The following is a 25787-nucleotide window of genomic DNA, read 5'->3' on the forward strand; positions in this document are numbered from 1 at the left end:
ACTGCTAGGGGTGACTGAGTGTCATATGTGATGGCCCCCCAGACCATTACACCAGCAGTGGGCAGTGTGCCGCTCCACAGCAAAGGCAGGATTGAGGCGCTCGCCCCGAGGTCTCCAGACACGAATGTGGCCGTCGTCAGCGCCCAAACTAAACCTGGATTCTTTGCTGAAGACAACCCAGTTCCACTCCGTAGCGTACAGTTTCATCGATCATGACACCACTGCAAACGGAGGCGATGGTGGGTGGATGCCAAAAGCAATACACGTATTGGGCGCCGTAAGTAAATATCTTTCAGCCAAGCGCCTGGAAATGGTTCCAACAGACACAGGGGTGTAACGATGGTGCCACCTGTCTCTGGATGGAGGATAATAAAATATTTGGAGCTGCTCGTGGTTATAGGAGAATCAGACAATCCTGTCTACTGCTGGTCTGTCGGGAAGTCCTGAGCCTGGTCACCCTGTGCGCCCTCACGCATCCACTGGTCCCAAAACCCCCTAACAGTCTGGTCAGAGCGGCCTCCGAGAGCCTTTTATAGGCCAAGGGGGGAACCACTTTTAGGGCCTCAGGTAACAAGACCGTTCATCTAATCACCCCAACTCTCATCATTTACATATCTGCCTGAGATGGAACTGCATGCCGAGTTTTACAGCAAAACAACAGACAACTTCTTTCATGGTATGGCTTTTTTTTAACAGCGTGTATAAGAGCGCAACTCAGTTTATGGCGCTTATAGTTGGTAACAGGTTTGTATACTTTTTTAATGTATGTTTGATGTATAAAGAATTAAAAGGCGAGATGGGGACGGCCTGTTAGATGTCCGGTCACACGCTCATCTGTAAGAGTTCTCTACATCCGGCCTGGTGTATATAGCAAAATTAGGGGTGATCGCGGTAACGAGCTTCTTAACCACAGAGGAAATTAGCAGTATAAAGTGTAAATCTAAAGCTCAGCGACTTCCTGCATGTCGGCCCCGGGAGTCATTAACACTTTGCTGACAGGGTGCTTGCTCTTGTATGGCTTGGCAAACGAAATAATGGTCTACAGCGTTTTACCGGGAGCTTACACCGATGGCTTATCTATTGCATTAGAGAGATAGGGCTCTGGCTCTTGGGATTAGCCCTCCACCCATTGCCAAATGCTCCCCAGGCCAAGCTGATCACATGACGTGCTGCCGGCCTGGAGGCCTTGAGACGTACTCTGTGGAGCAGAGGCTAGTCGCCTAGCGCCGTTAGCTCCTCCTCCTCCTGACCCTGTCGGGCTACAGCCTTGGCAGCACCCAGTACTGTCAGTGAGTTAGTAGACCAGCCAGGTCAGTCACCCCAGCTGCCTTCATTTAGAAGTCATCAGGTCAGTACTGCCTGCCTCCGGGTTCAAATAATCAATTAATACTCCCTAAAAGGTACATTCACATAGCGCTTTAACCCATGCACTGGATGACAGATTCTCAGAATTAGTGGTGGTCCCAGCAATCAGACCCCCACTAATCATCAAAATGAAGGGGGACCCGTGTCCCCTCTTATTTCACAGTTCAACATACATTGTCCCCTTTCTGTAGTGTAGTGGGGAATGGAGAGGCTGGCCGCACACGCACCGCAGTGGCTCCATTCCTCTAAATGGCGCAGGCAGATAGCCAAGTTCGGCGCTGTGTTCGGCTTGGCGATCTGTCTGCCCTACTGACAATAGATACAGAGTTAAAGAGACTCAGTCATCACCTACGAGCACCATAAACCAAGTACAAGGAGTCCAGGGATATACGTTGTTTACTTACCTCGCTCCTCGTTTCCACACTGTTACCTGTGGAATTCGGCATGTGAACTTTGCAGCGGGATTATTTCTGCATGCTTCCATCGAGAACAGTATGTGCCCAGCATGTAGAGAGGAGCCCGAAGATGGGAATGCCACTTTAAATGATAAATGTTAGGCAGTCTACAATGAGCTCCCCCCAGTGGCTGCTGAAGAGAGCATGAATTTTATCATTTAACCATGTCTATGCGGGAGATTTGGAGCTTTAAAAGCTATTATTACGGAATGTTCCACAGAGTGTTGGGCCGCTCAGGGCTTCATATACCTCCAACTTACCTGGCGAGGCTGTTCAATGACCCGCTGGGGGTCTGATCGGACTTTATTGCTGGGATGGTTGGTTATTTTAGTAACGGGCTGCTTGAAGATGGAAGCGGTCTGACGGATGGGTAACGTCGTGTTCAAGTCTGGTTTCAGCTGTTGACGAAAAATAAAGCAAAATTATTCCCCTTGTTAATGGAAGGCCCTACCATCAACGATGCAGTATAAAGCAGCTCATAGTTAGGGATGGTCCTGGTCTCACAACACAAAGCTTAGATAATGTACTGAGAAACTATGCAAATTACTCATCTTCTTTGTATATCAATTATGTACTTTTACTCCCCAAGACCTCTGCTTGCTGTCAAGGAATGGGAAGCTTCAGTTTACATCAAGAGGATAAGAGTCAGTCTTGCTCATGTACAATCACGCTAGGTGCCAGGCTCATGACAAAAGACCAACACAGATCTCCGTCCGCTGAAGGCAAACCATTCAATGACTGCAAGCACAGATCATACTGATAACAGCGAGTAAACGGGTCAGACAGTATTTTAGAGAATGGCAGGACATTTTATTATAAGATCATGCTGAAACCTGAAGATGGCTGTATAATTACTACCTTGGGCACCAGTTTCCATCTCCGGAGCTGGCAGCATAAGACGATGAAAAAGTGCATTGTGGGAGCTGAGATGACAGAGCGATGCTATTAAAAGGGGGTCAACAAAGCAAAAAGAAATAAAAGACATAGCCCCCTCGTCTGATCTCCAGCCGCTCTTGTTCTGTAGATGCTCATTCCCCCAATGATCTCCACTTACTGCTGCATGGATGACATCACCCACAGGACTGACATGTGACCGCTGCAACCAATCACTGGCCCACTTCCTGCTGCATGGATGACATCACCCACACCACTGACATGTGATCGCTGGAGCCAATCACTGGCCCACTTCCTGCTGCATGGATGACGTCACCCACACCACCGACATGTGACCGCTGCAGCTAATCACTGGCCCACTTCCTGCTGCATGGATGACATCACCCACACAACTGACATGTGATCGCTGGAGCCAATCACTGGCCCACTTCCTGCTGCATGGATGACATCACCCACACCACAGACATGTGACCGCAGCAGCTAATCACTGGCCCACTTCCTGCTGCATAGATGACATCACCCACACCACCGACATGTGACCGCGGCAGCTAATCACTGGCCCACTTCCTGCTGCATGGATGACATCACCAACACCACCGACATGTGACCGCGGCAGCTAATCACTGGCCTACTTCCTGCTGCATGGATGACATCACCAACACCACCGACATGTGACCGCGGCAGCTAGTCACTGGCCCACTTCCTGCTGCATGGATGACATCACCAACACCACCGACATGTGACCGCGGCAGCTAATCACTGGCCCACTTTCTGCTGCAACAGGAAGTGAAGAGCATCGGTGGGGCGGGGCAATGAGAGAAATGGATCAGATGAGGAAAGTAAGGCTTCTTTCATGCTTTTACCGCCTGGATAAACCCTTCCCACCTCGAGACGTACATGCAAGTTCTGGGAGGGAAGCGGGTAACGCAAAATTAAGTACATGTACAGCATGTATAGGACACTGGCTCAGAAACAGAGCCTGCCCGTAGTAGGAGCTGGCTGTAACGGACAGCTGGGGGTCATGCTGCAACAGCAGGGATCAGAGAGCACATAGATCCACACTGTTAATCCCTAACATGCTCCCATCAAGGTTGCCCACAGCTGTTAACACAGGAGATCCATTCATCGAGGGCAGATGGGTTGCCTTGGCTGATAGTGCAGTATATATACCAAAAAAAAAAAAAAACAACACACACTTTGCAGAGTTTTGTTTAATATATACTATATCTATCAATCTATAAAAACTATGAAAGAAAACATGTTTGGCATAGTCTGTAGCGAACAAGAAATTACATACATTTTTTTTTATCCCACATAACATATTGAAAAATAAATAAATAAACACATTGTCGCTATATGCAGCTAGACCCACCGCCACGCTACACTTTAAGGGAAAACCTCGCCCACTGTGGCAGGCCCACAGGGCACCTCGGGCTCTCCTAGAAGCGCCGTGGCTCTCCCTGTGGGCATACACCGGCTGTCAGGAGATGCCCGGGAGGTGGTGATGGAATTCGCCCGACACCTGGTGTCAAACATCTTGGGGCTGTGGGTGAGAGACAATCTGTGTACATGTGTGTCACATGTATGACCTTCTATAACATGTACACATCATGACACACCTGTGGCAGGGCTCCAGAAGCAAACTATAATTTACAACTAGCAACAAGATTTTAGTCTTGTCACCATTTGCAACTATCCAATTTTTTCACAGCTGTAACTTTAACTTAAGTGGATGGTGTAACGATGGCCAACTACTGGTGGAAAATTACTAAGCCACTGCGTCATTCTACTGTGCCAAGGTTACCGTTATGAGGGATGGGGGGGGGGGGGTCCAAGTGTGAGTTCCGTCCAAAGTTTTCAGACGCAAAATGCATCAGACAGGACACTGAGGCAAGTGCGGCAGGTAGGGAGCAGGCCAAGTCCTACTCGTACATGAAGGGGACCACATTAGGACATGCTGTGATTTTTTGATCTCCTTTTCACATGGACCATTGGTCCGTGAAAAAGAATCGCTTGCGTACATTTCCACATTGTTTTAAAATGGTTCACAGTTCTGTCCAGGTTTGCACAATTACTTGGTCCCAACTCGGAAATGTAAAAAAAAAAAAAAAAAAGGAATGACCCCCAAGTGTAATTAATAACATTATATAGCATATATAATTATATACCTGAATTTAAATTTTTATCATATATATTTGTTTTTTAGTAATTTTAGGTAATTTTTTTTAGCCTGGATCCCTGCAAGAGGAATGGTGACCCCCAATTGTCAGTGTATTCGTACATTTCCAGGAGAAATATCCAGAAGAAGCGGTAAAACGTAACGTTATAAGAAAAGAGGCTCCAGAACGGTTATTTCTTGGGGAATACAAGTGTTTACTACACAAGACATGAGAGCCGAGGAGGTTATTAAGATGCATTTCACGATGAACATGCAATGATGATCTGTCCAACTACCATGTTTCCCCGAAAATAAGGCACCCCCTAAAAGTAAGACATAGTGAGACATTTGAAGAAGTCCCAAATATAAGGCACCCCCCGATAGTAAGGCATAGTGTAGTGTGTTTGTATGTAAGTATGCCCGCCGAACAGAACACCAGAGCATGCAGCTGGGATGCTTTTTAGCCCGCCGCCGCTGTCCCCTATCTTCACCGTCCGTTGCAGAGCAGCTGCATGCAGGACATGAAGACAGTCGCCTGCCGCCGATCCCGATGTTCCCTTCCGCGGCCATCACTTGTAAATGTGCAGACATGTCAAGAGGCCCGTCCCCTGCTGCCATCCCCGTTGTCTCCTACTGCCAGATGTATCGGTAGATCTGCAGACAGTCTGCCGTTACCCCTTCTCCTGCCGCCATTATCCTGTCCCTGCTGTGCTGTACGAGTGTGCTGTCTTGAGCTCCCCCTGCTGGCCGAAAAATGCCATACTGTACATTCTGTTCCTACTGTACACGTCTGCTGTGATGAGCTCCCCCTGGTGGCCGGAAGCTGCAATACCATCCCTGATTACAAGTGGTGCAGAAACTTCTGCCGGTGCTACGGTACCGGTAATTAAAGTCTGCAGACAGGTACGTTACTTTACAGCCCTTATTTTATGGCTCTGTGTGTGAGTCAGGCACCCTGTGTGATTCTTAAGGCTGGGTTCTCACAGAGCGTATTTCCAGTGGAAATCTCGCAGTTTGGCCACAGCGATAAACAGCGAGATATCCGCCGGGAAAGCGCTGCTTCAAAACCCACGGCACTCAGCCGCTTGTTTTGAAGCGACCTGGCTGCACGCTTTTCCGTTTCTTTGGCCGGTGAATCCGCACCACAACGCCGGCTTCTCCCAGCTTTGCCGTGACAGAGTCGCTGTCCGATGTGGACGAGATTTCTAAGAAATTTCGTCCACAAAGCTGGCCAATTGAGGGATTAGCGGCCACAGCCGGATTTGCCACGGCAAAATAAGACACCCCCTGAAAATAAGACGTAGCGCATATTTGGGAGCAAAAATTAATATAAGACGCGTCTTATTTTCGGGGGAAACAGGGTAGTCAAAAACTTTATTCAACTGCCCTCCCCCAACGAGCACATGACTCCTAGCAGTGGCGCACCTTCCGAAAGAACAAAGGATTGGGCATGGCGAAGTCCAGCATGCCGCATTCATCCTTCTCAGAAGAGCTGGCACCCCCCGCTGTATGGCAGCCCGGCAGGCAATCATATAATACATGAGCACCTTCAGATAATTGATCCTTGTGCTGAAAATCATAAAACAGCAAAAATAGATATTTTTCTCTCCCCTCCCCCAAGATTGCAAAATGGTTAGCGTTATTCAATTAAACAGAATGAAGAAGTGACACCGCTGTTGTGTAAGCCACAATGCAAAACGTGAGCCGCTCTGCTGAGAACCAGCTGCACACAGCGGGCAATGGGGCTCATCTGCTGCAGCTCCTCTGTCCCGGGGCGCTGCTCTGGCATGAACAAACTGCAGCCAGCACACGTGTTCACCCTGAAAGGGAACCTAAAGCCCCAAGAGCATTGCCAAGTGTCAACATACCACACCTGCACAGACACAGGATGTAGCTCAGGATAAGTAGTGTATGTACACAGTGACTCAACCAGCAGAATAGTGAGTGCAGCTCTGGAGTATAGAATCATAGAATAGTAAAGTTGGAAGGGACCTCCAGGGTCATCGGGTCCAACCCCCTGCTCAGTGTAGGATATACTAAATCATCCCAGACAGATATTTGTCCAGCCATTGTTTGAACACTTCCATTGAAGGAGAACTCACCACCTCCCGTGGTAACCTGTTCCACTCATTCATCACCCTCACTGTCAGAAAGTGTCTTCTAATATCTAATTTGCCTCTCCTCCCTTTCAGTTTCATCCCATTGCTTCTAGTCTTTCCTTGTGCAGATGAGAATAGGGCTGATCCCTCTGCACTGTGACAGCCCTTCAGATATTTGTAGACAGCTATTAAGTCTCCTCTCAGCCTTCGTTTTTGCAAGCTAAACATTCCCAGATCCTTTAACCGTTCCTCATAGGACATGATTTGCAGATCGCTCACCATCTTGGTAACTCTTCTCTGAACTTGCTCCGGTTTATCTATGTCTTTTTTAAAGGGGTTGTCCCGCGCCGAAACGGGTTTTTTTTTTTTTTTTTCAATAGCCCCCCCGTTCGGCGCGAGACAAACCCGATGCAGGGATAAAAAAAAAAAAAAACGGGTAGTACTTACCCGAATCCCCGCGCTCCGGTGACTTCTTACTTACCTTGTGAAGATGGCCGCCGGGATCTTCACCCTCGGTGGACCGCAGGTCTTCTGTGCGGTCCATTGCCGATTCCAGCCTCCTGATTGGCTGGAATCGGCACACGTGACGGGGCGGAGCTACGAGGAGCCGCTCTCTGGCACGAGCGGCCCCATTCAGAAGACAGGACTGCGTAAGCGCGTCTAATCGGGCGATTAGACGCTGAAGATTAGACGGCACCATGGAGAGGAGGACGCTAGCAACGGAACAGGTAAGTGAATAACTTCTGTATGGCTCATAATTAATGCACAATGTACATTACAAAGTGCATTAATATGGCCATACAGAAGTGTATACCCCCACTTGCTTTCGCGGGACAACCCCTTTAAGTGGGGTGCGAAGAACTGGACACAGTATTCCAGATGAGGTCTGACTAAGGAAGAGTAGAGGGAAATAATGACCTCATGTGATCCAGACTCTATGCTTCTCTTAATACATCCCAGAATTGTGTTTGCCTTTTTGGCTGCTGCATCACATTGTTGACTCATGTTCAGTCTATGATCTATTAGTATACCCAAATCTTTTTCACATGTGCTGCTGCTTAACCCAATTCCTCCCATTCTGTATGTGCTTTTTTCATTTTTATTGCCCAGATGTAGGACTTTCTCCTTGGTAAATACCGTTCTGTTAGTCGCCGCCCACTGTTCAAGCTTTTCTAGATCTTTTTGAATACTCTCTCTCTCTTCCCTAGTGTTAGCTATCCCTCCTAGCTTTGTGTCATCGGCAAATTTGATCAGTTTCCCATCAATTCCCTCCTCCAGATCATTTATAAAAATGTTGAACAACACTGGGCCTAGGACAGAGCCTTGTGGTACCCCCACTTGATACATTCTTCTACTTGGATGCGCAGCCATTTATGACCACTCTTTGAGTACGATCACTCAGCTGGTTGTGAATCCAGCTAACAGTTGCCTTGTCAATCCCCTATTTGCTCATTTTTTCAATAAGTATGGTATGAGATACTGCTTGATGGATAATACTGATTTTGGGTTACCAAAGATGTAACCCAAAAATCAGTATTCCACATAGTCACTACTGTTACAGTAACAGCGACTGTCCTGTAGGGGGTGACAAAAATGTTCCATTGTGGAAAACAGCTTCAGTAAGATAACTGTGCGGAGCGCGGGAGATGTATGCTATTTATTATGCTGGAACATACCAGTCCAAGACACAGTGTCTGCAAGAGCCTCCATGTTCAGCTGTGCGGAACAAGACATAATGTGCTGGCAGGTAAATTATGCAAAGGGGAGCAGATATCCTGCCACAAGGCGCTACATTTGGTGCACGAGAAGGATGTAGATTACTGAAAGATGGCATGCAGTTAAAAAGTTCAGAGCAGCAGAGCTGGATTAGTTACCTGGTTGCCATCAGACTTCTTTCCATACCTAGATACCAGGTGTATTGAGTGCTATATACAGTGAGAGTGGAAAGTCAGAAAGGGGGGGGGGGGGGGGAACGACACATGTGAACCCACAAGTTGTAATTACTAATATGTTATAAAGGGCCTTTGCAGAATCACTGAGGCAGATTTCCTAACCCTGGTTAGGACTCGTTCATATATGAATCCATGGGTTAATCTGAGGCAGAGACCCCCCCATTTCTGCCACCGATAGAGCTCCATTACAATGAGACAAATGTCACTGTCCTGTGTCTGGTTTTAAGACAACTGGCTGCAGCAGGAGCCTCCCCCCTGTCTGCAGCAGGAGCCTCCCCCCTGTCTGCAGCAGCACACAAATCACATTACGCTCTACCCCTGCTGATAGCCCCACCTCTCACCCGATCGCCAACTGGAAATGGAACAGATCAGCGGGATACTGACTGCTGCGTTCTCAGCAGGATGTCTACTGTGACCCTGGAAGATGCAGAAAATCCTGCAGACTGAGAAGCAGCTCTATTTACTTTCTTCCTTATTTTCTAGGTTTAGAGTTCCTTTAACTCCTTAAAGGGGTTGTCCAGTTATAAACTACTCTTGTCCTATTAACAGAGCAGGCCATCAATAATAGATTGGCAGGGCTCTGTCACCCAGGAACCCCCCTCCCCAGTCAGTTTACTGGGTCATGCAATGAGCTGATCCCTGCCAAAAAGAGACAGCTCCATTCCAACTGCCAGGCTTGGTATTTCAGGTTAAGTTCCCATTCACTTCAATGCAAGCTGGGCCTGCAATACCATGCCTGGCCACTGCAGTGTGAACAGAGATATCTGCTTCCTGCAAGAATCACCTCAGTGCACAAACACACAGGCCCAAATTACAGCGGATTGGTGGGGGTTCCTGGCAACAGAATCCTGTTAATCTACTATTGATGACCTGTCCTGCGGATAGGCCATCAGTAGTATGAAAACGGTTGTCCCCTTGTAAAGGCCTACGACGAATATATACACATCATAGATCACAGGTGGGGTATGGAGTGGGTTGGGAACTAAGCTCGCTCCATTTCCAAGAGGTGCCAGCTGTGTCAAACAGCCGACACCCATCTGCAATGGCCACAATTGGAGACAATTCCGGTCATGAACATTTAACTATTTAGATGCCACATTCAATGCTTACCGTGACATCTAAGCCGTTAGATCAATGGGGGAAGGTAGGGTGTCCCTCTGTTGTCCTATCGGCTTCCCTATGATTGGGTAAAAAAATATATATGTACATATGCGGTAATACCAGAAATGAGGCTTTTTTTTTTGGTCACTCCCATCTCAAAAAAAATAAGAAGTGACCATAAAGTACCCCAAAACGGTACCAATAAAAACTACAGCCCACACCACAAACAACAAGCCCCCACAAAGTTCCATCTACATAAAAATAAAAAATGTTATGGTGTTCACAATTTGGGGACAGAAAGATTATTTTTTTTTAACATAAAACCATTTACTTAATTTTTTTTTACTTTTAAAAACCATCATCGGCGTAAATGTATTGACCCACAAAAAAGAAAATTAATCAGGTTTTCTGAGACATTGAAAAAAAAAAAAGTTAAAGTTATACAGGCTTAGGGCTTATTTAGACGACTGTATATCGACTCTGTTTTCACGCTGAGCCGGTATACGGTGTCCTTGTCTGCAGGGGGGGGGGGGGGGGGGAGGATGGAAGAGCCAGGAGCAGGAACTGAGATCCCGCCCCCTCTCCGCCCCTTGTCACTATTTGCAATAGCAGGGCCGCCGCTTAGCTCCGCCCCGCCTCCCATTGCAAATAGTGGCGAGGGGCGGGGAAGGGGCGGGAGCTCAGTTCTTGCTCCTGGCTCTTCCATCCTCCCCTTCCTGCAGACAAGGACACCGTATATCGGCTCGCGTAAAAACCGAGCCGATATACGGTTGTCTAAATAAGCCCTTAAAAAGGAAGAAAAATGAAATCCTCACCAATACAGCGCTGCGGCACCGGTGCCCGGAAGAAGCTGTGATTGGTCATTGCTATACACTGCGCACGCGACCGCTCCGTCACTCGCGAGCTTCAGTGGCGATTTTTCTATGGCCGCTGAAGCCTGTGAGTGGCTGAGTGATCATGTTCACAATGAACGGCACATGACCGCCCGCCCCTTCTTCACATTCTGTCTGGCAGGCACCGGGGCTGCAGTGCTGGATGAGTGAGCATTCAATTTTTCTTCATTTTAAGCCCATATAGTATATATACACTTTTTTTTATCATGTCCTGGAAAACCCCTTTAAATGGCAGCATTAAAATACAGAAGTCATCCAGAGAAGCGTTACAAGTTCAGGCGCCGTCAAAGAAGAATCTGAATTTGCCATTTCATAGTTTACCTGACTCCATTTCCTATGAAAATAATTATTTAATCAAATGGTATACTCCAGATGTCCTTGACTGTCTGTACTACCTGCCCCCATCACAAGGTGGCAGTGTTGGGGGGGGGGGGTCGTCATCAATTCTGCATATACAACTGAAGCCAAGTACATCAAAATATCATTGGCGTGTCTAACAAACCTTGGCTTGGTTGAGAGGGTCGTTTCTTAGTCTTTGTTTGTTCTTCTGTAATTTACTGGGCATCATCTTTCCCGTTCTGAAGTCAAAACTGCTGAGGTCAACAGAATTCCCCAGGTACCTGGCCAACTGCGGCTTACTTCTGAACTTCTTCCCGCTTGGACTAGAAACAAGAAAATATATAAGTAGGGGTCCTTCGAGACCAGGGGAAAACTTATCAGGAACAAGTCCTACAACTCTATGGAGAAAGTTACAGATAAAACCCCTCGTCGTCCTCATATTAGGACAGAGAGGTATGGAGGGGACAGGGTATATATAGATTACATGTGGGGAGGCATCAGGATATTAGGGCAGAGATGTATGGAGGGGACAGGGTATATATAGATTATATGTGGGGAGGTATCAGGATATTAGGGCAGAGATGTATGGAGGGGGCAGGGTATATAGGAGGTTACATGTGGGAGGTATCAGGATATTAGGTCAGAGATGTATGGAGGGGACAGGGTATATAGATTACATGTGAGGAGGTATCAGGATATTAGGGCAGAGATGTATGGAGGGGACAGGGTATATATAGATTACATGTGGGGAGGTATCAGGATATTAGGGCAGAGATGTATGGAGGAGGCAGGGTATATATAGATTACATGTGAGGAGGTATCAGGATATTAGGGCAGAGATGTATGGAGGAGGCAGGGTATATATAGATTACATGTAGGGAGGTATCAGGATATTAGGTCAGAGATGTATGGAGGGGACAGGGTATATATAGATTACATGTGGGGAGGCATCAGGATATTAGGGCAGAGATGTATGGAGGGGGCAGGTTGTATATAGGAGGTATCAGGATATTAGGGCAGAGATGTATGGAGGAGGCAGGGTATATATAGATTACATGTGGGAGGTATCAGGAGATTAGGTCAGAGAGGTATGGAGGGGACAGGTTGTATATAGGAGGTTACATGTGGGAGGTATCAGGATATTAGGACAGAGATGTATGGAGGGGACAGGTTGTATATAGGAGGTAACATGTGGGAGGTATCAGAATATTAGGTCAGAGATGTATGGAGGGGACACGTTGTAACCTCCTATATACATGTAGGAGGTATTAGGATATTAGGTCAGAGATGTATGAAGGAGGCAGGGTATATATAGATTACATGTGGGAGGTATCGGGATATTAGGGCAGAGATGTATGGAGGGGGCAGGGTATATATAGATTACATGTGGGAGGTATCGGGATATTAGGGCAGAGATGTATGAGGGGGCAGGGTATATATAGATTACATGTGGGGAGGTATCAGGATATTAGGTCAGAGAGGTATGGAGGAGGCAGGGTATATATAGATTACATGTGGGGAGGTATCAGGATATTAGGTCAGAGAGGTATGGAGGGGACAGGTTGTATATAGGAGGTATCAGGATATTAGGGCAGAGATGTATGGAGGGGGCAGGGTATATATAGATTGCATGTAGGAGGTATCAGGATATTAGGGCAGAGATGTGTGGAGGGACAGGTTGTATATAAGAGATTACATGTGGGAGGTATCAGGATATTAGGTCAGAGATGTATAGGGGGGACAGGGTATACATAGATTACATGTGGGGTGGTATCAGGATATTAGGGCAGAGATGTATGGGGGGGGGCAGGGTATACATAGATTACATGGGGGGGTATCAGGATATTAGGGCAGAGATGTATGGGGGGCAGGGTACACATAGATTACATGTGGGGTGGTATCAGGATATTAGGGCAGAGATGTATGGGGGGGGCAGGGTATACATAGATTACATGGGGGGGTATCAGGATATTAGGGCAGAGATGTATGGGGGGGGCAGGGTATACATAGATTACATGGGGGGGAAATCAGGATATTAGGGCAGAGATGTATGGGGGGGCAGGGTATATATAGATTACATGGGGGGGTATCAGGATATTAGGGCAGAGATGTATGGAGGAGGCAGGGTATATATAGATTACATGTGGGGAGGCATCAGGATATTAGGGCAGAGATGTATGGAGGGGGCAGGGTATATATAGATTACATGTGGGGAGGTATCAGGATATTAGGGCAGAGTTGCATAGAGAGGCGATCATCTGCCTGGAGGAGGGCAGGAGGTGACCATACATCTACGAAAGTCAGACAAATCTACTGCAATAAAGTTTGGGCCAACTCTCCCGTCGTGTACGAGGCCTCAGACCGGCACCTTCTGGAGACCTCAGCAAGGGCAGGAGTACGGGAAATAAAGTGGATGTACATCCTGGTGCGGCAATCAGCCAGATATCTCAGACAGCAAACTGTGCGGACCATCCGCAGTACAGAAGAGACAGACTGACAGGTACGGCGGACGCCGGCCGGGGACAGGGCTGACTTTATAACTTTTCCACAGCATAGGTGATGTGTGATTGGTTGGGGTTTAGGCGCTGAGAATGGGGGTCCCGTGTCCCCTCCTCTTCCTCACTGCAGTGAGGAGACTGAATGGAGTGCTGGCCAGAGAAGCGCACTGCCACCCTATTCATCTTCAATGCGAACCCCTCTTGGGCAGAACAGGCGGATGAGAACGATCGCTTGTGTTCCTTTTGTAGACTACGGTCGTGGGATATTGGCCAAATCAGCCCTTTCAGGCAACCATTCTCTGACATGTGGCCACCTTAGGCAAGTTAGTCCCCCTAGGCAAGGAGGGCCCGCCCCATACAGGTTTTTAGCCAATGATATTACACGATAACAACCCTATGTATCATGTAATTCACATGTGTCAAACACAAGGCCCGCGGGCCGAATCCGGCCCGCTGCCTTGTGTTATGTGGCCCGCGGCGTGCCGACGGCCGCTCACCACTGTAGTGATTACCAGCTGGGGTGCCGCAGCTCCCCGCTGGTAATCACACTGACAGCGCTGATCCCTTCTCCCCTGAGTCCCTTGCTCTTCAGTTCCGCAGGAGAGGACTCAGGGAGGAAGCGTGCCGTGCTGCTCACTGATGTCAGTGCACACCCGGACGCATATGAACTTTTTCCACAAGACTTCTGCACTTGTCAGCAATTCCAGCAATCTGATTGGGGAATCAGCCAACCCAGAGAACCAAACAACCAATCAGGTTGCTGGAATTGCTCAATAGTGCAGAAGTCTTGTGGGAAAAGGTCATATGCTACCCGGGCTCAGCACGATCCGAGGAGGAGGTAAGCATATGGCTGGGGAAGGGGGAAGTTAATATTGCTGCTGGGGGGTGAGGGTTAATATTGTTGTTGCTGGGAGAAGGTTAATAATGCTGATTGCTGCCGGGGCTGAGGGAGTTAATATTGCTGGTGTGTTGGGGGGGTTAAATTGTTGCTGGCAGGGGGTTAATATTGCTGCGGGGGTCGGGTGGGGTGGTAACATTGCTGGTGGGGGTTAATATTGCTGCTGGGAGGGGGTTAATATTTTTGCTGGCAGGGGGTTAATATTGCTGCCGGGTTGGGAAGGGGAGGAGGGGGGGGGGGGTGTTAATATTGCTGCTGGGTGGGTGGGGGTTAATACTGTTGCTGGGAGGGGGTTAATATTGGTGCAGGGGGGAGGGGTTAATATTGCTGGTGGGGGTTAATGTTGCTGTGTGGGGGGGTTAATATTGTTGCTGGGAGTGGGTAATATTGCTGCTGGGAGGGGGTAATATTACTGTAGGGGTCGCTATTACTACTGGGGCCACTGTGGGGATCGCTATTACTAACTGGTCTACTGTGGGGGTCAATATTTTTACTAGAGCAACTATGAGAGTCACTATTATTACTGCGACCACTATAGGGGTCACTATTTTTACTGAGGCCACTATCAGAGTCACTATTACTACTGCGACCACTATGGGGGTCACTATTAGGGCTCGTTCACACGGGCGTAATTGCATTTCGGTCGCACAAATACGCTACGTATTTGCGCAATCGAAAATCGCTGATGCCTGCGTATTTGGGTACGCAGAAAAGAAGGCAGATGGGCCCCTGAGATGGTGCGCAAATATGCATTGAATACATAGGCTTCCTGCGCATTCACCACGTATTTGCGCGGCCCATTCACTTCAATGGCCTATCGGGGTGCGTAGTTTGAAACAATATAGGTCATGCTGTGTGAGAATATACATCATGTGAATGAAATCATTGACATCAATGGCTTCTGTTCTCTGCATATTATGTACGCAAATACGCTGGTGTGAACGAGCCCTTACTGTACTGTCTTACAATCGGCCCTTTGAAGTTCACCAAAAACCTGATGTGGCCCCCGGTGAAAATGAGTTTGACACCCCTGATGTAATTGGTTAATTACGTCCAAATGACTCAGAGGAGCAACTCGTTACCGTATAGTAGTGCTCTACCTTGCATCAGTTTGACATGAACCACACATGTTTCCAGCCAGTGTGCCAACATTGACTGTTGCCATTTGCTGACAGCAAGCAGTGATCTTGAAAACGGTAAGGAACTAAAGACACAACATACATAATTTAGAAAATCCCTTTCAGTCCACTCCTAGAGATGCAGTATGGCGATCTATCCATATCAAGGGCAGACTATAGACGACGCGGTGGAGATGGCGGTATGTTTTTACGTGCAGCAGCCTCATTAGTCCCATCGCCGATGCACATATCAACAGCCGCAGCCTTTATTATGCAGCAACCGCTCCACAACCTATACAAACGTGCCGTTAATGAAAGGCGTGGAGTCCGTTGAAGAAATTGTCCGCTGTCGTTATCCGGAGGTCACAGCAGCATTCTTTAATTCTCATAGAATGAATGGGGTCATTCATCCCTCAGTAGCCACAGCACGGCCGGACAATGGAGCGAGCGGCGAGATACACGACCCCCTCCCCATGAGCGCAGGCCGGGGCTCTGCATAGACTGCAGCAAACTGTAAAGTTACATGTACAACTAAATGAAAGACAATGGGGCACAGAGGAAAGAAGGGCGGCACCAAAAGGACCCCCCACCAAGCCGAAATGGACCAGAGACTTGAATCTATTGTAATAGGACATCCAGCCATGAGAAAAGGACACGCCACGATACACCCCGAAGGCCGAGGTCAGGAGGCAGGCATTCTATGGTGTGTGGGGGGTCCTAAATCTCAAGACCCCGACCTTCACTCACTGCTTATCCATTATATCATTGCGGCAGTGGCCATATGACCCGTTAGAAGATCAGAGGGGCCGTTTGCCGCTTCCAGGGTCTATAAAAAGGAAGTGTAGTTGGCGCGACCCATGAAAAAAGGAGTATGGTTGGCACAAATCTCAGACCTGGAACCATCACCAATCTGATCCTCAAACCTACACTGGTTTTAAAGAGGCAGTACTGCTCCTCTGCCCTACCCAATCTAATATCAGTCATGGAGGGGTGTTTCTGCAAGGGACAGATGCCAAGGCAACTGTTTAAATGCCCAGCAAGTGTTGTAGGACGCATCCACAATGCTTCCCGAGAGTTGGACGGTTGAATTAGCCAAGGTCTCGCCCGCTGTGCCCAATGTCAGATCAGCCAGATAAGAGTGGCTGCACAACCCATTGAATTCAGTGATGGTCTCATCCTTCCCTCTCTTCAGGTCATTGACTAGCACCATTGTTGAAGGGGGTGTCCAGTCGTAAACGATTGATGGCTTGTCCTCACGACTGGTCATCAATAGTAGATCAGTAGGGGTCCTCCACTTAGAAACCCTGCGGATTGCTTCTCTACTGGTGCTCTTGTACACAGAGCTACTTTCTACAGGAAGCAGATGGCTCTGTTCCCACTGCAGTGGCCAGGCCTGGTATTAAATGCATTGAACCAAATGGAAATTTTGCCTGCAATGTCTGGCTTGGCCACTGATGTGGGACTGGAGCGGCCCGCTTCCTACATAAATCTGCTCAGTGCATAAGTGCAGCAGCCCTGCAAACAACGAGGGTGCTGGGCAGTAGACCTGACATGAATTGGCCAGTGCTGCTCACATGGCAGTCAGAGAAGTGGTGTACCAATCTTGGTTTGTCCGGGAACAGTGGGTCACTTTAAAGGATAAGAGCTACAAACTTTGCACTTTTTTCTTTAAATGAATCCGCCTTTAAAATGAAGGGTTTTTTTGCATTGCACTGCAGATTGGAGGACTGAAATCTTAGCAAATTCTATCACAGTAAACTGACAGCAATTCTCCAAACCTGATCCCTGCATTCAGTTGCCCCGGAATGATAGAGGAGATCAGGACAGAGAGCAGAGAAAGCTACTATTACAGAGGTCTATAATTCATTCTGGGTAAATTTTAAGCTGTTTGCAATGAGGGGGATACAGACCAGCACTACTCAGAGGATGGAGAGATAGCTGTCTAGTAGTGAGTGGGCACTGTTATGCTACACAGTCTAAGGCCCCCTGCACACGAGTGGAAATTCTGCGACGGGTTTTCCCGCAGAATTTCCGCCCCAGGACGCCTGCATAGGATTGCATTTCAAAACACAATCCTATGCAGACGGCCACGATTTGTGCTCTATTTGTGCTCTATTTGTGCTCTATTTCTGTGCGGGTCTCGCAGAGGCCCGCACAAAAAGATCTCTCCCGACGCCCCGGCTCCGCTCTGCGCATGCATCGGCTGGCCGGCACATCAAAGAGCCAGAGCCGCGGGAGAGGTGAGTGCCACACTGGTCCCTGAAGGGGCTCGGGTTGGGTCCCGCTGCGAGAATTCTCGCAGCGGGATCTGACCCGGCCGTCTGCAGGCGGCCTAAGAAGCAGAAGAGGGAACTGTGCTTGTACACTGTCCATGAGAGAGACCAGATCATCAGTGCTGGAAGCAACACCCAAGCAGAAACTTGAATGCTTTCTAAATGTATGGGAAGAAAAATAAAATGCCAAAAAAAAAAAAAAAACCTCAGTGCATCATTTTTTTCCTGCATGGATCTGTAAGATATGTGTATTGATTTTTCATGCACAAAAAGGTTTCTATAGACTCTAATGTAGGTCACTGGCCATATTTACTATGCGATTTCTGATGATTTTTTAATATAAATTTAAAGAAAAATTTGGGACTTTTCTCAATTTTGAAAAGTGACCAAAAAAAATAAAACTTTTTGCAGAAAACTGGAACAAATAAATTTTATCAGGCTGCAACGTCACCATCTGAACTCCTGGCATCAATGTTTACATTCTGGGCGCCATGATGTCAGGATTCCGGTATGGTGCTGTTGTGGCTCTGATTGGCTGCAGTGGTCACCAGACTTCCGCTGGGTCATACACCCAGAAACTAGCACTGGGGCTATGGGAGCCACTCAGCTGTGTCCCAGGAGAGCGAGGAGAAGGGAGTATGCTCTTATTTTTTTATTTTACAACGGGCCCAGCTTCTAGAAAGGTTTTGGTGGAAATGATAACACTCTTAAAGGGGTTGTCTCGCGGCAGCAAGTGGGGTTATACACTTCTGTATGGCCATATTAAGCACTTTGTAATATACATCGTGCATTAAATATGAGCCATACAGAGGTTATTCACTTACCTGCTCCGTTGCTGGCGTCCCCGTCTCCATGGCTCCATCTAATTCCGATGTCTTCTGGCGTTTTTAGACGCGCTTGCGCAGTCCGTGCTTCTGCCTGGTGAATGGGGCCGCTCGTGCCAGAGAGCTGGTCACCGCGTCGTCATCGTAGCTCCGCCCCGTCACGTGTGCCGATTCCAGCCAATCAGGAGGCTGGAATCGGCAATGGACCGCACAGAGTCCATGGTGCACCATGGGAGAAGACCCGCGGTGCACCATGGAAGAAAACCGCGGTGCATCCCTGGGAAAGGACCGGCGGCCATCTTTGGGAGAAGATTTTTATAACTTCATATTTCATCACATCGGTGAGTAGCAAGCGGTTTAAAAACCGCTTTAAATTGCTATTTTATGCCGGGGGGGGGGGGGGGGGGGGTGACAGGGGAAATGGGCTAATTTAAAATTTTGATGTTTGCCTCGGGACAACCCCTTTAACTTTGATTACTGATACAGGGTGTCAGATTTCGAGCAGTGAGAGAACCCATCAGCAACAGTTCAGTTCCCCTGCAGCACCCCCACAGGAGAAGTTAAAGGGGTTCTGACATGAATAATGTTTTTATGCTTTAGCAGCCATTGTTCCCTGGTGTGCCTAATGGACACAGGGAACCCACGGTTTAATGGCTGCTAAAGCATAAAAAGAAAACACTTACCTTGTCTTCTGTTGTTGTTGACATCGGGGGGGGGGGGTCATCTCCCGGCAGGCGCTGCTCCTCCTCTTCTACCTCCAGCAGCCGCGCCGCTCCGGGATCGCGCGCATGCGCAGTGGAGAGGTGCCCTCTGACAGGAGTCAGGACGGGCCGCGTCTCCACTGCGCATGCGCAGCACTCCAGAGTTCAGCCGGACGGACGGGCCGCCCACAGCAAGCACTGCTTGTGACGTGCTTGCTGTGAGCGGTCCGTCCGTTGACCTCGGAAGTGCCTGACGGACGGACCAGAGCAGGAAGCGGTCTTTTTGACCGCTCCTGCTCTGCTTTAAAGGCACAGAAGATGATGCCGGCTGGAGGGGACATGCCTGGCGATCGGGCCAGGCCAGGCAAGGTGAGTACAATTTTTTTTTTTTCATGTCAGAACCCCTTTAAATGTAACAGTTCTTTATGCACAGCCTGGCCCATACAAAGACAGACAGTAGCTACCCCCCACTTTGGCTAATGGATGAGGGTCCTGAGGAGGAGACCTTTGCTTCTATTAATGCTGGACCCTCATTATAGTAATGGTTTACTTTGTCTCCATGACCCTTTCTGATCCTGTATACAGGAAAAGAAAAGGACTGCCAACTGGTGTTCCCTCTATGTCACGACAACTAGCTGCTGTATAGCGGGAGGACCCAATCAAAAACCCAGCATGCAGTTCCATCTCAGGCAGATCTGTAAATGATGGGAGTTGGGGTGATTAGATGAACGGTCTTGTCACCTGAGGCCATAAAAGTGGTTTCCCCCTTGGCCTATAAGAGGCTCTCGGAGGCTCCTTGTGTGTAGTGACCTCTTCTTCCACTTGTGTAGAGCTTGTTGGCCACTAGACGCCTCTACGACGCAGAGAAGAGATTTCACCCCGTTACCGGAGTCTGAGAGGGGGGGCATTATTGGGATGTGCGAAGCTGGATGGTCGTATCGATTAATTGTCCCTCACCGGGGCCATCCTGATCAAACTGTTGGGAGGTGTGGGGACCAGTGGATATGAGGGCACACAAGGTGACCGGGCTCAGGACCCCCTACAGACCACCAGTAGAGAGGACCGGCTGACCAGACTGTGAGGAAGTGTTGGGACCAGTGGATGTGGGAGGACACACAAGGTGACCGGGCTCAGGACGCCCCCTACAGACCACCAGTAGAGAGGACCGTCTGACCAGACTGTGAGGAAGTGTTGGGACCAGTGGATGTGGGAGGACACACAAGGTGACCGGGCTCAGGACGCCCCCTACAGACCACCAGTAGAGAGGACCGTCTGACCAGACTGTTAGGAGGTGTTGGAACGAGTGGATGTGGGAGGGCACACAAGGCGGACGGGCTCAGGACCCCCGATAGACCACAAGTAGAGAGGATCATCTGATCGTCTGATAAGCACAAGCAGCTCCAAGGGTTTCGCTGTCCGGTACTAGGGGTCAGTTTTCTGCAATAAATGATGCTTTTACTCTGATATTGTAATCACTCATAACGTTACAACCAGAAAGTTTATTTTTGATCTGACAACTTCTAAAGGGTAGGGATTGGTTTCAGGGTTTTGTTTTTTTTAAAAAAACACCTTAAAAGGGGGTGTGCAAGAATATAAGACTGTCCCCCATGTACAGGATATAGGTATTACTTTATGATCTGTGGCGGTCCAATTCCCGCTCGTGCATACAGCCTTAGGCCTCATGTCCACGGGGAAAATAAGAATTAAAATCCGCAGCGGATTTTAACTCTTCTCCCGTGCGCGGATCCGCACCCCATAGGGATGCATTGACCACCCGCGGGGTAGATAAATACCCGCGGATCGTCAATAAAAGTGATTTTTAAAAAAATGGAGCATGAAAAAATCTGGACCATGCTCCATTTTCATGCGGGTCTCCCGCGGGGACGGCTCCCGCAGGCTTCTATTGAAGCCTATGGAAGCCGTCCGGATCCGCGGGAGACAAAATTCGGAATTTACTCACACGCTCCGTTTCTTCTCTTCGCGGCGGCGCCATCTTCTCTCCGTCGTGGCCGGATCTTTTTTCTTCGGGACGGCGCATGCGCGGGGCACGTCACCGACGTCATCATGCACATCCGCCGAGCCGAAGAAAGAAGATCCGGCCGCGACGAGAGAAGATGACGCCGCAGCGAAGAGAAGAAACAGAGCGGATGGGAGGTGAGTTTATTCTGATTTATTCTTATTTTCAGCCCTCATGTCCGCGGGGCAGGAGGGACCCGCTGCAGATTCTACATGGAGAATCCGTAGCGGGCCTGATTTTCCCCGTGGACATGAGGCCTTAGGCCTCACATCCACAGGTGGGTCGGATTCCACATGCGGGGGCCCGCAGCGGAATCAGACTCTGCCCGCAGCCGAGGACCCTGCGAACCTGTCCGGGTCTTTACTGTGGAGGTGTGTGGAGAGTTTTTTTTTTTTTTTAATTCCTGCTTTCCCGCAGAATCAATTGCGGACGGACCACGGGAACTGCACTGGAATAATGCATGCTGGGATTAGATTTCCGCAAATCAAATCCACATGCTTTAATTCAGTTGCGGACGCCCACATTTCCCTATGGGCGACTAACTGCAGATCGTCCGCATGGGTGCCCTGCGCGGATTCCGCACTTCAAATCCGCCCGTGGACATTAGGCCTTACTGTACTTTGTGCGCACGGAAAAAAAAATTAAAAACATGCTCCCACGCCACCTTCCATTGAAATGGGCAATTAAATTAATTAGTTCAATAGGAGCTATTTTTAGTACAAATGCGCAGGCGAATACGGAGGATACATTGTTTTGGCGCAAAAGAAAAGTGTGCAAAATATGCAGATATGAACGAAGCTGCTGAAATCAATGGGTTCTCTTCACGGTGCGCAGAATGCAGCGTAGATACATGTGCGACAGTCCTAAGACTTCAGGCAGCGGCCACGCAGGACCGGTTTTGGTGACTCGGCTATGGAGATCTACGGTAAGGAGGGTTGGCAGGAGATGAGTCACCGCCGGAAGCAATCACCTCGACGTGACACCCGTCATGCCTACACGTCTTGGGAATGACTACACGGCTACAAGGTTTCCTCACGCACCGCCCTGAAGAGCTCAGCTGTTAACCCCTTGTTGCCCGGCTCAGGCCCTAGTAATTACATTTTTTTAAGCCACATTAACAAGTAAGGGAGCGTTCGCACGGCATTGTTGTACCCGCTGCGAGACTCCTCTCGGGGAAAAACAGCGCTGTGATGGAATGGAAACAAACGGCGCCATTCACTTCTAAGGGCTCACTTGCAGAGGCGTATGTGTCTTACGTATTTTTCACGAGCGTGTGTGTTAAATCCCCATTGCCTAGATTGGTGCGTATTCCGCACCAATACAAGACATGCTGCGTCTGACAGCCCAGGTGTGAGTGGCCCAACAGAAATCAACAGGCTTTTAGCGCCACGTATTAAGGTGCGTGAAAAGCATGCGTGTAATACACAGGCGACATACACCGTGTGAGCTTTAGTAAATACGATACAAAACCTCTCATACACCTGTCAATAGAAAAATAAGTTATGGCTCTTAGAACGCGGTGAGGGGGGAAAAAAGTGAAAAACCGGAAATCCAAAAAATGGCAAGTATTTAAATAGTGATAAATATTTACAGTTTTTTGCGCCTTTTATGTTGGATCACTTTTAGGGCTCACCCTGACGTAAGCGGTTTCGGTCCATGTGACATACAGCATATTCGCTGTTCATTTTTGGCTTTGTTGCTTTTTTTGCGCATGAAACACGTGTTTCATGCGCAAAAAAAAAAAATAAAATCGCACAAGGAGGACTGAAGGATTTCTCCCGCCTTCTTGCAAAAACACAGAGTGAATAGTGAATACGCATCTATCATGTATTTGTAACGCTACCATAGACTTGTAGGGGAACTTTGGTCCGTTAAACCAACAATAGGACACGCTGCGATTTTTCCCATGCGTGTAACAGACATGTAGGAGTCCCGCAATGCTAATCAATAGGGGCTCAGTGTGACAATACACTCGGGTGAGTGAGCCCTTACTCAAAAGGACTGTTTATGTATCTTTGTGTGTCCCACCAGCGGACCTTTACTTCCAGAGCATGGTTAGTAAATGGTTAAAATTATAATCACACTGTACCCGTGGGGGTGTTTTCTTCTATCTGAGCACTTTCAAGTGGCGCTCAATAGTAACAGCGGCATCCAAGTGGTTGAAGGCCTGAGAACAGAGTTTTCTCCGATCCTGGCCGTGACTGCCTTCCTACAGGTGATGGTACAGGTGCCACATTCGTACCCATGTCATCACTATGCCATACATGTACACCGCTGGTCCCTGAATGCCTGCCGCCTAACGCCAAGGGGTTATTGGCCACTCCAGTGATTTCCACTCCAAGGGTTATCTTGGTTAGTTATTTCTCTCTTTCTGAAGCTCTCGGACTCTTTTTTCTTAGTCGGTCATGTAATCTCCGTTCTGACCGGATCAGATCTACTTGGGTTCTGAATCATTTTCTAGTCAGAGTCTCAGTTTGTGTGATGCGGTTACATGGATCTACCACATAACTTGCCTAGAGGAGGACACAGACACTGCTGTCACAGTGTTATAATAGAGGAGATCACAGCTCATCCTCCTGACTGTAGCCTATTTAGGGGACCATAGGGGGTAATGATAATTAAACTGGATGGTGCCTGATAAGTATCAGACAAGGACTGCAATGTAGGGCAGTGGCTGGAATATACAGAGAAGACCTCCAGAGTGTGACAGAAAATCAGGTGAGGTGGCAGGGATGATAAAATGTTTTTGCTGGTGTGGCCCTTTAAATGAAACATGTACCAATGTCAGTTGGAGGCAGCATAAGGCAGCGTACAAAGCATCGCACAAGATATCAAACCTTCATACACGTAAATAAAGGAGCAAATTCTGGATCAGTCAGCACGACAAACAAGCCATCTCCTGAGCCGCCGAGTAATAATTATGTTTTGACGAGTAGAAGCGGTTAATTGACTCCATGGAGGATTCCCTGCCGCTCCATTCAGTCTGATCACCCCGAGTCAGCAGTGATCAGACCTGCAGTCACAATATGAACACAGGGTTGGGCCCGTCTTACGCTGATTGCTCGATGCGTTCTTCCAAAAAAACATCACTTTTTCACTGTATTTATTGTTCTGCTGCCTGAGATAAGTTTAAAATTAACCCCTTGTGGGCACAGACTTTGTTTCCTTGCCAAAAAAAAAATAATAATAATCAGAACTTTTTTATTTTTCATCAATGTAGCTGTCTGGGGGCTTGTTTTTTTTTTTTTGCAGACAGGTTGCTGGTGTCCGTTCCACAACACACAATGGAGGGAAGTCGCGCTGGATTGCTGGGTCAGAGGATGGGGGAATACTGAGGGTTTTGTCATTTTAAGCCCTGTGTGCCGGAGATTAAAAAAAAAAAAAAGGTATTGTAACAGGCAACCCTTTTCAGTGATAACGGTCCTTTGTGGGAAAACCCCTTGGAGTAAACAATTAAAAACTTACTGTAAGCACATTTAGTGCTCTTAGAAATAACTTCATGTATGGATCACCCCTTTCATAAACACATTGTAAAAAACACCTAGAAACTAATTAATACAATTGAGAACCTCACTATTAGAAGAGGAGAGAAAGAAAAAAAAAAAAAAAAAAAATCAGAAGTAGAGGAGCAAGAGACACCGATCACAAACTAAAATGTTTCTACACAAATGCTCAGAGCATGGGAAACAAACCAGGAAAATTGTAGCTCCTAACACAGGAAGAGAAATATGATGTCATGGGCATCACGGAAACTTGGTGGAATGATACACAGGATTGGAATACAAGACTTGAAGGATACAACTTATTTATAGGAAAAAGCCCTAAAACAAAGGGGAGGAGGTATTGCGTTGTATGTTAGGAAAACCTTCATCTCCACAGAGAGTCCAGCTTCAGAGCATAGGAGTTCTGTAGACACTGAGTAAGAATACAAAGAGAGAACAACAGAAAGGACACCATTGTAGGCATTTACTATAGGCCGCCTGGACAAGCAGAAGATATGGATGAACTCATTCTACATCCGATGGCCAAGCTCTCAAAAACGCATGACATAGTGATCATGGGAGATTTTACCTATCCAGACATTTGTTGGGAATCTCTCTGGTAAAAGTGATGGATCCAACAAATTCTTATCTGCTCTTGCTGACAACTTTATCTCCAAAAGGTAGAAGAGAAAACAAGGGGATCTGCTATCTTGGACCTAA

The 25787-nt window shown here is 48.0% G+C and overlaps 1 protein-coding gene across 1 annotated transcript in view; it reads right to left on the reverse strand.

Annotated features, from left to right (window-relative positions):
• MBD2 (methyl-CpG binding domain protein 2) overlaps window positions 1-25787 on the reverse strand; it is a 54520-nt gene that overhangs the window by 20459 nt on the left and 8274 nt on the right. The window contains exons 2-3 of the mRNA XM_066602498.1: window positions 11420-11579; window positions 2081-2218 (exon numbers count right to left, since the gene is read on the reverse strand). Of these exons, the coding sequence (XP_066458595.1) occupies window positions 2081-2218; window positions 11420-11579 (298 nt within the window). The remainder of the gene's footprint in view (window positions 1-2080; window positions 2219-11419; window positions 11580-25787) is intronic.

The sequence above is a fragment of the Eleutherodactylus coqui genome, chromosome 5, assembly GCF_035609145.1.
Source record: "Eleutherodactylus coqui strain aEleCoq1 chromosome 5, aEleCoq1.hap1, whole genome shotgun sequence".
Taxonomy (NCBI): domain Eukaryota; kingdom Metazoa; phylum Chordata; class Amphibia; order Anura; family Eleutherodactylidae; genus Eleutherodactylus; species Eleutherodactylus coqui.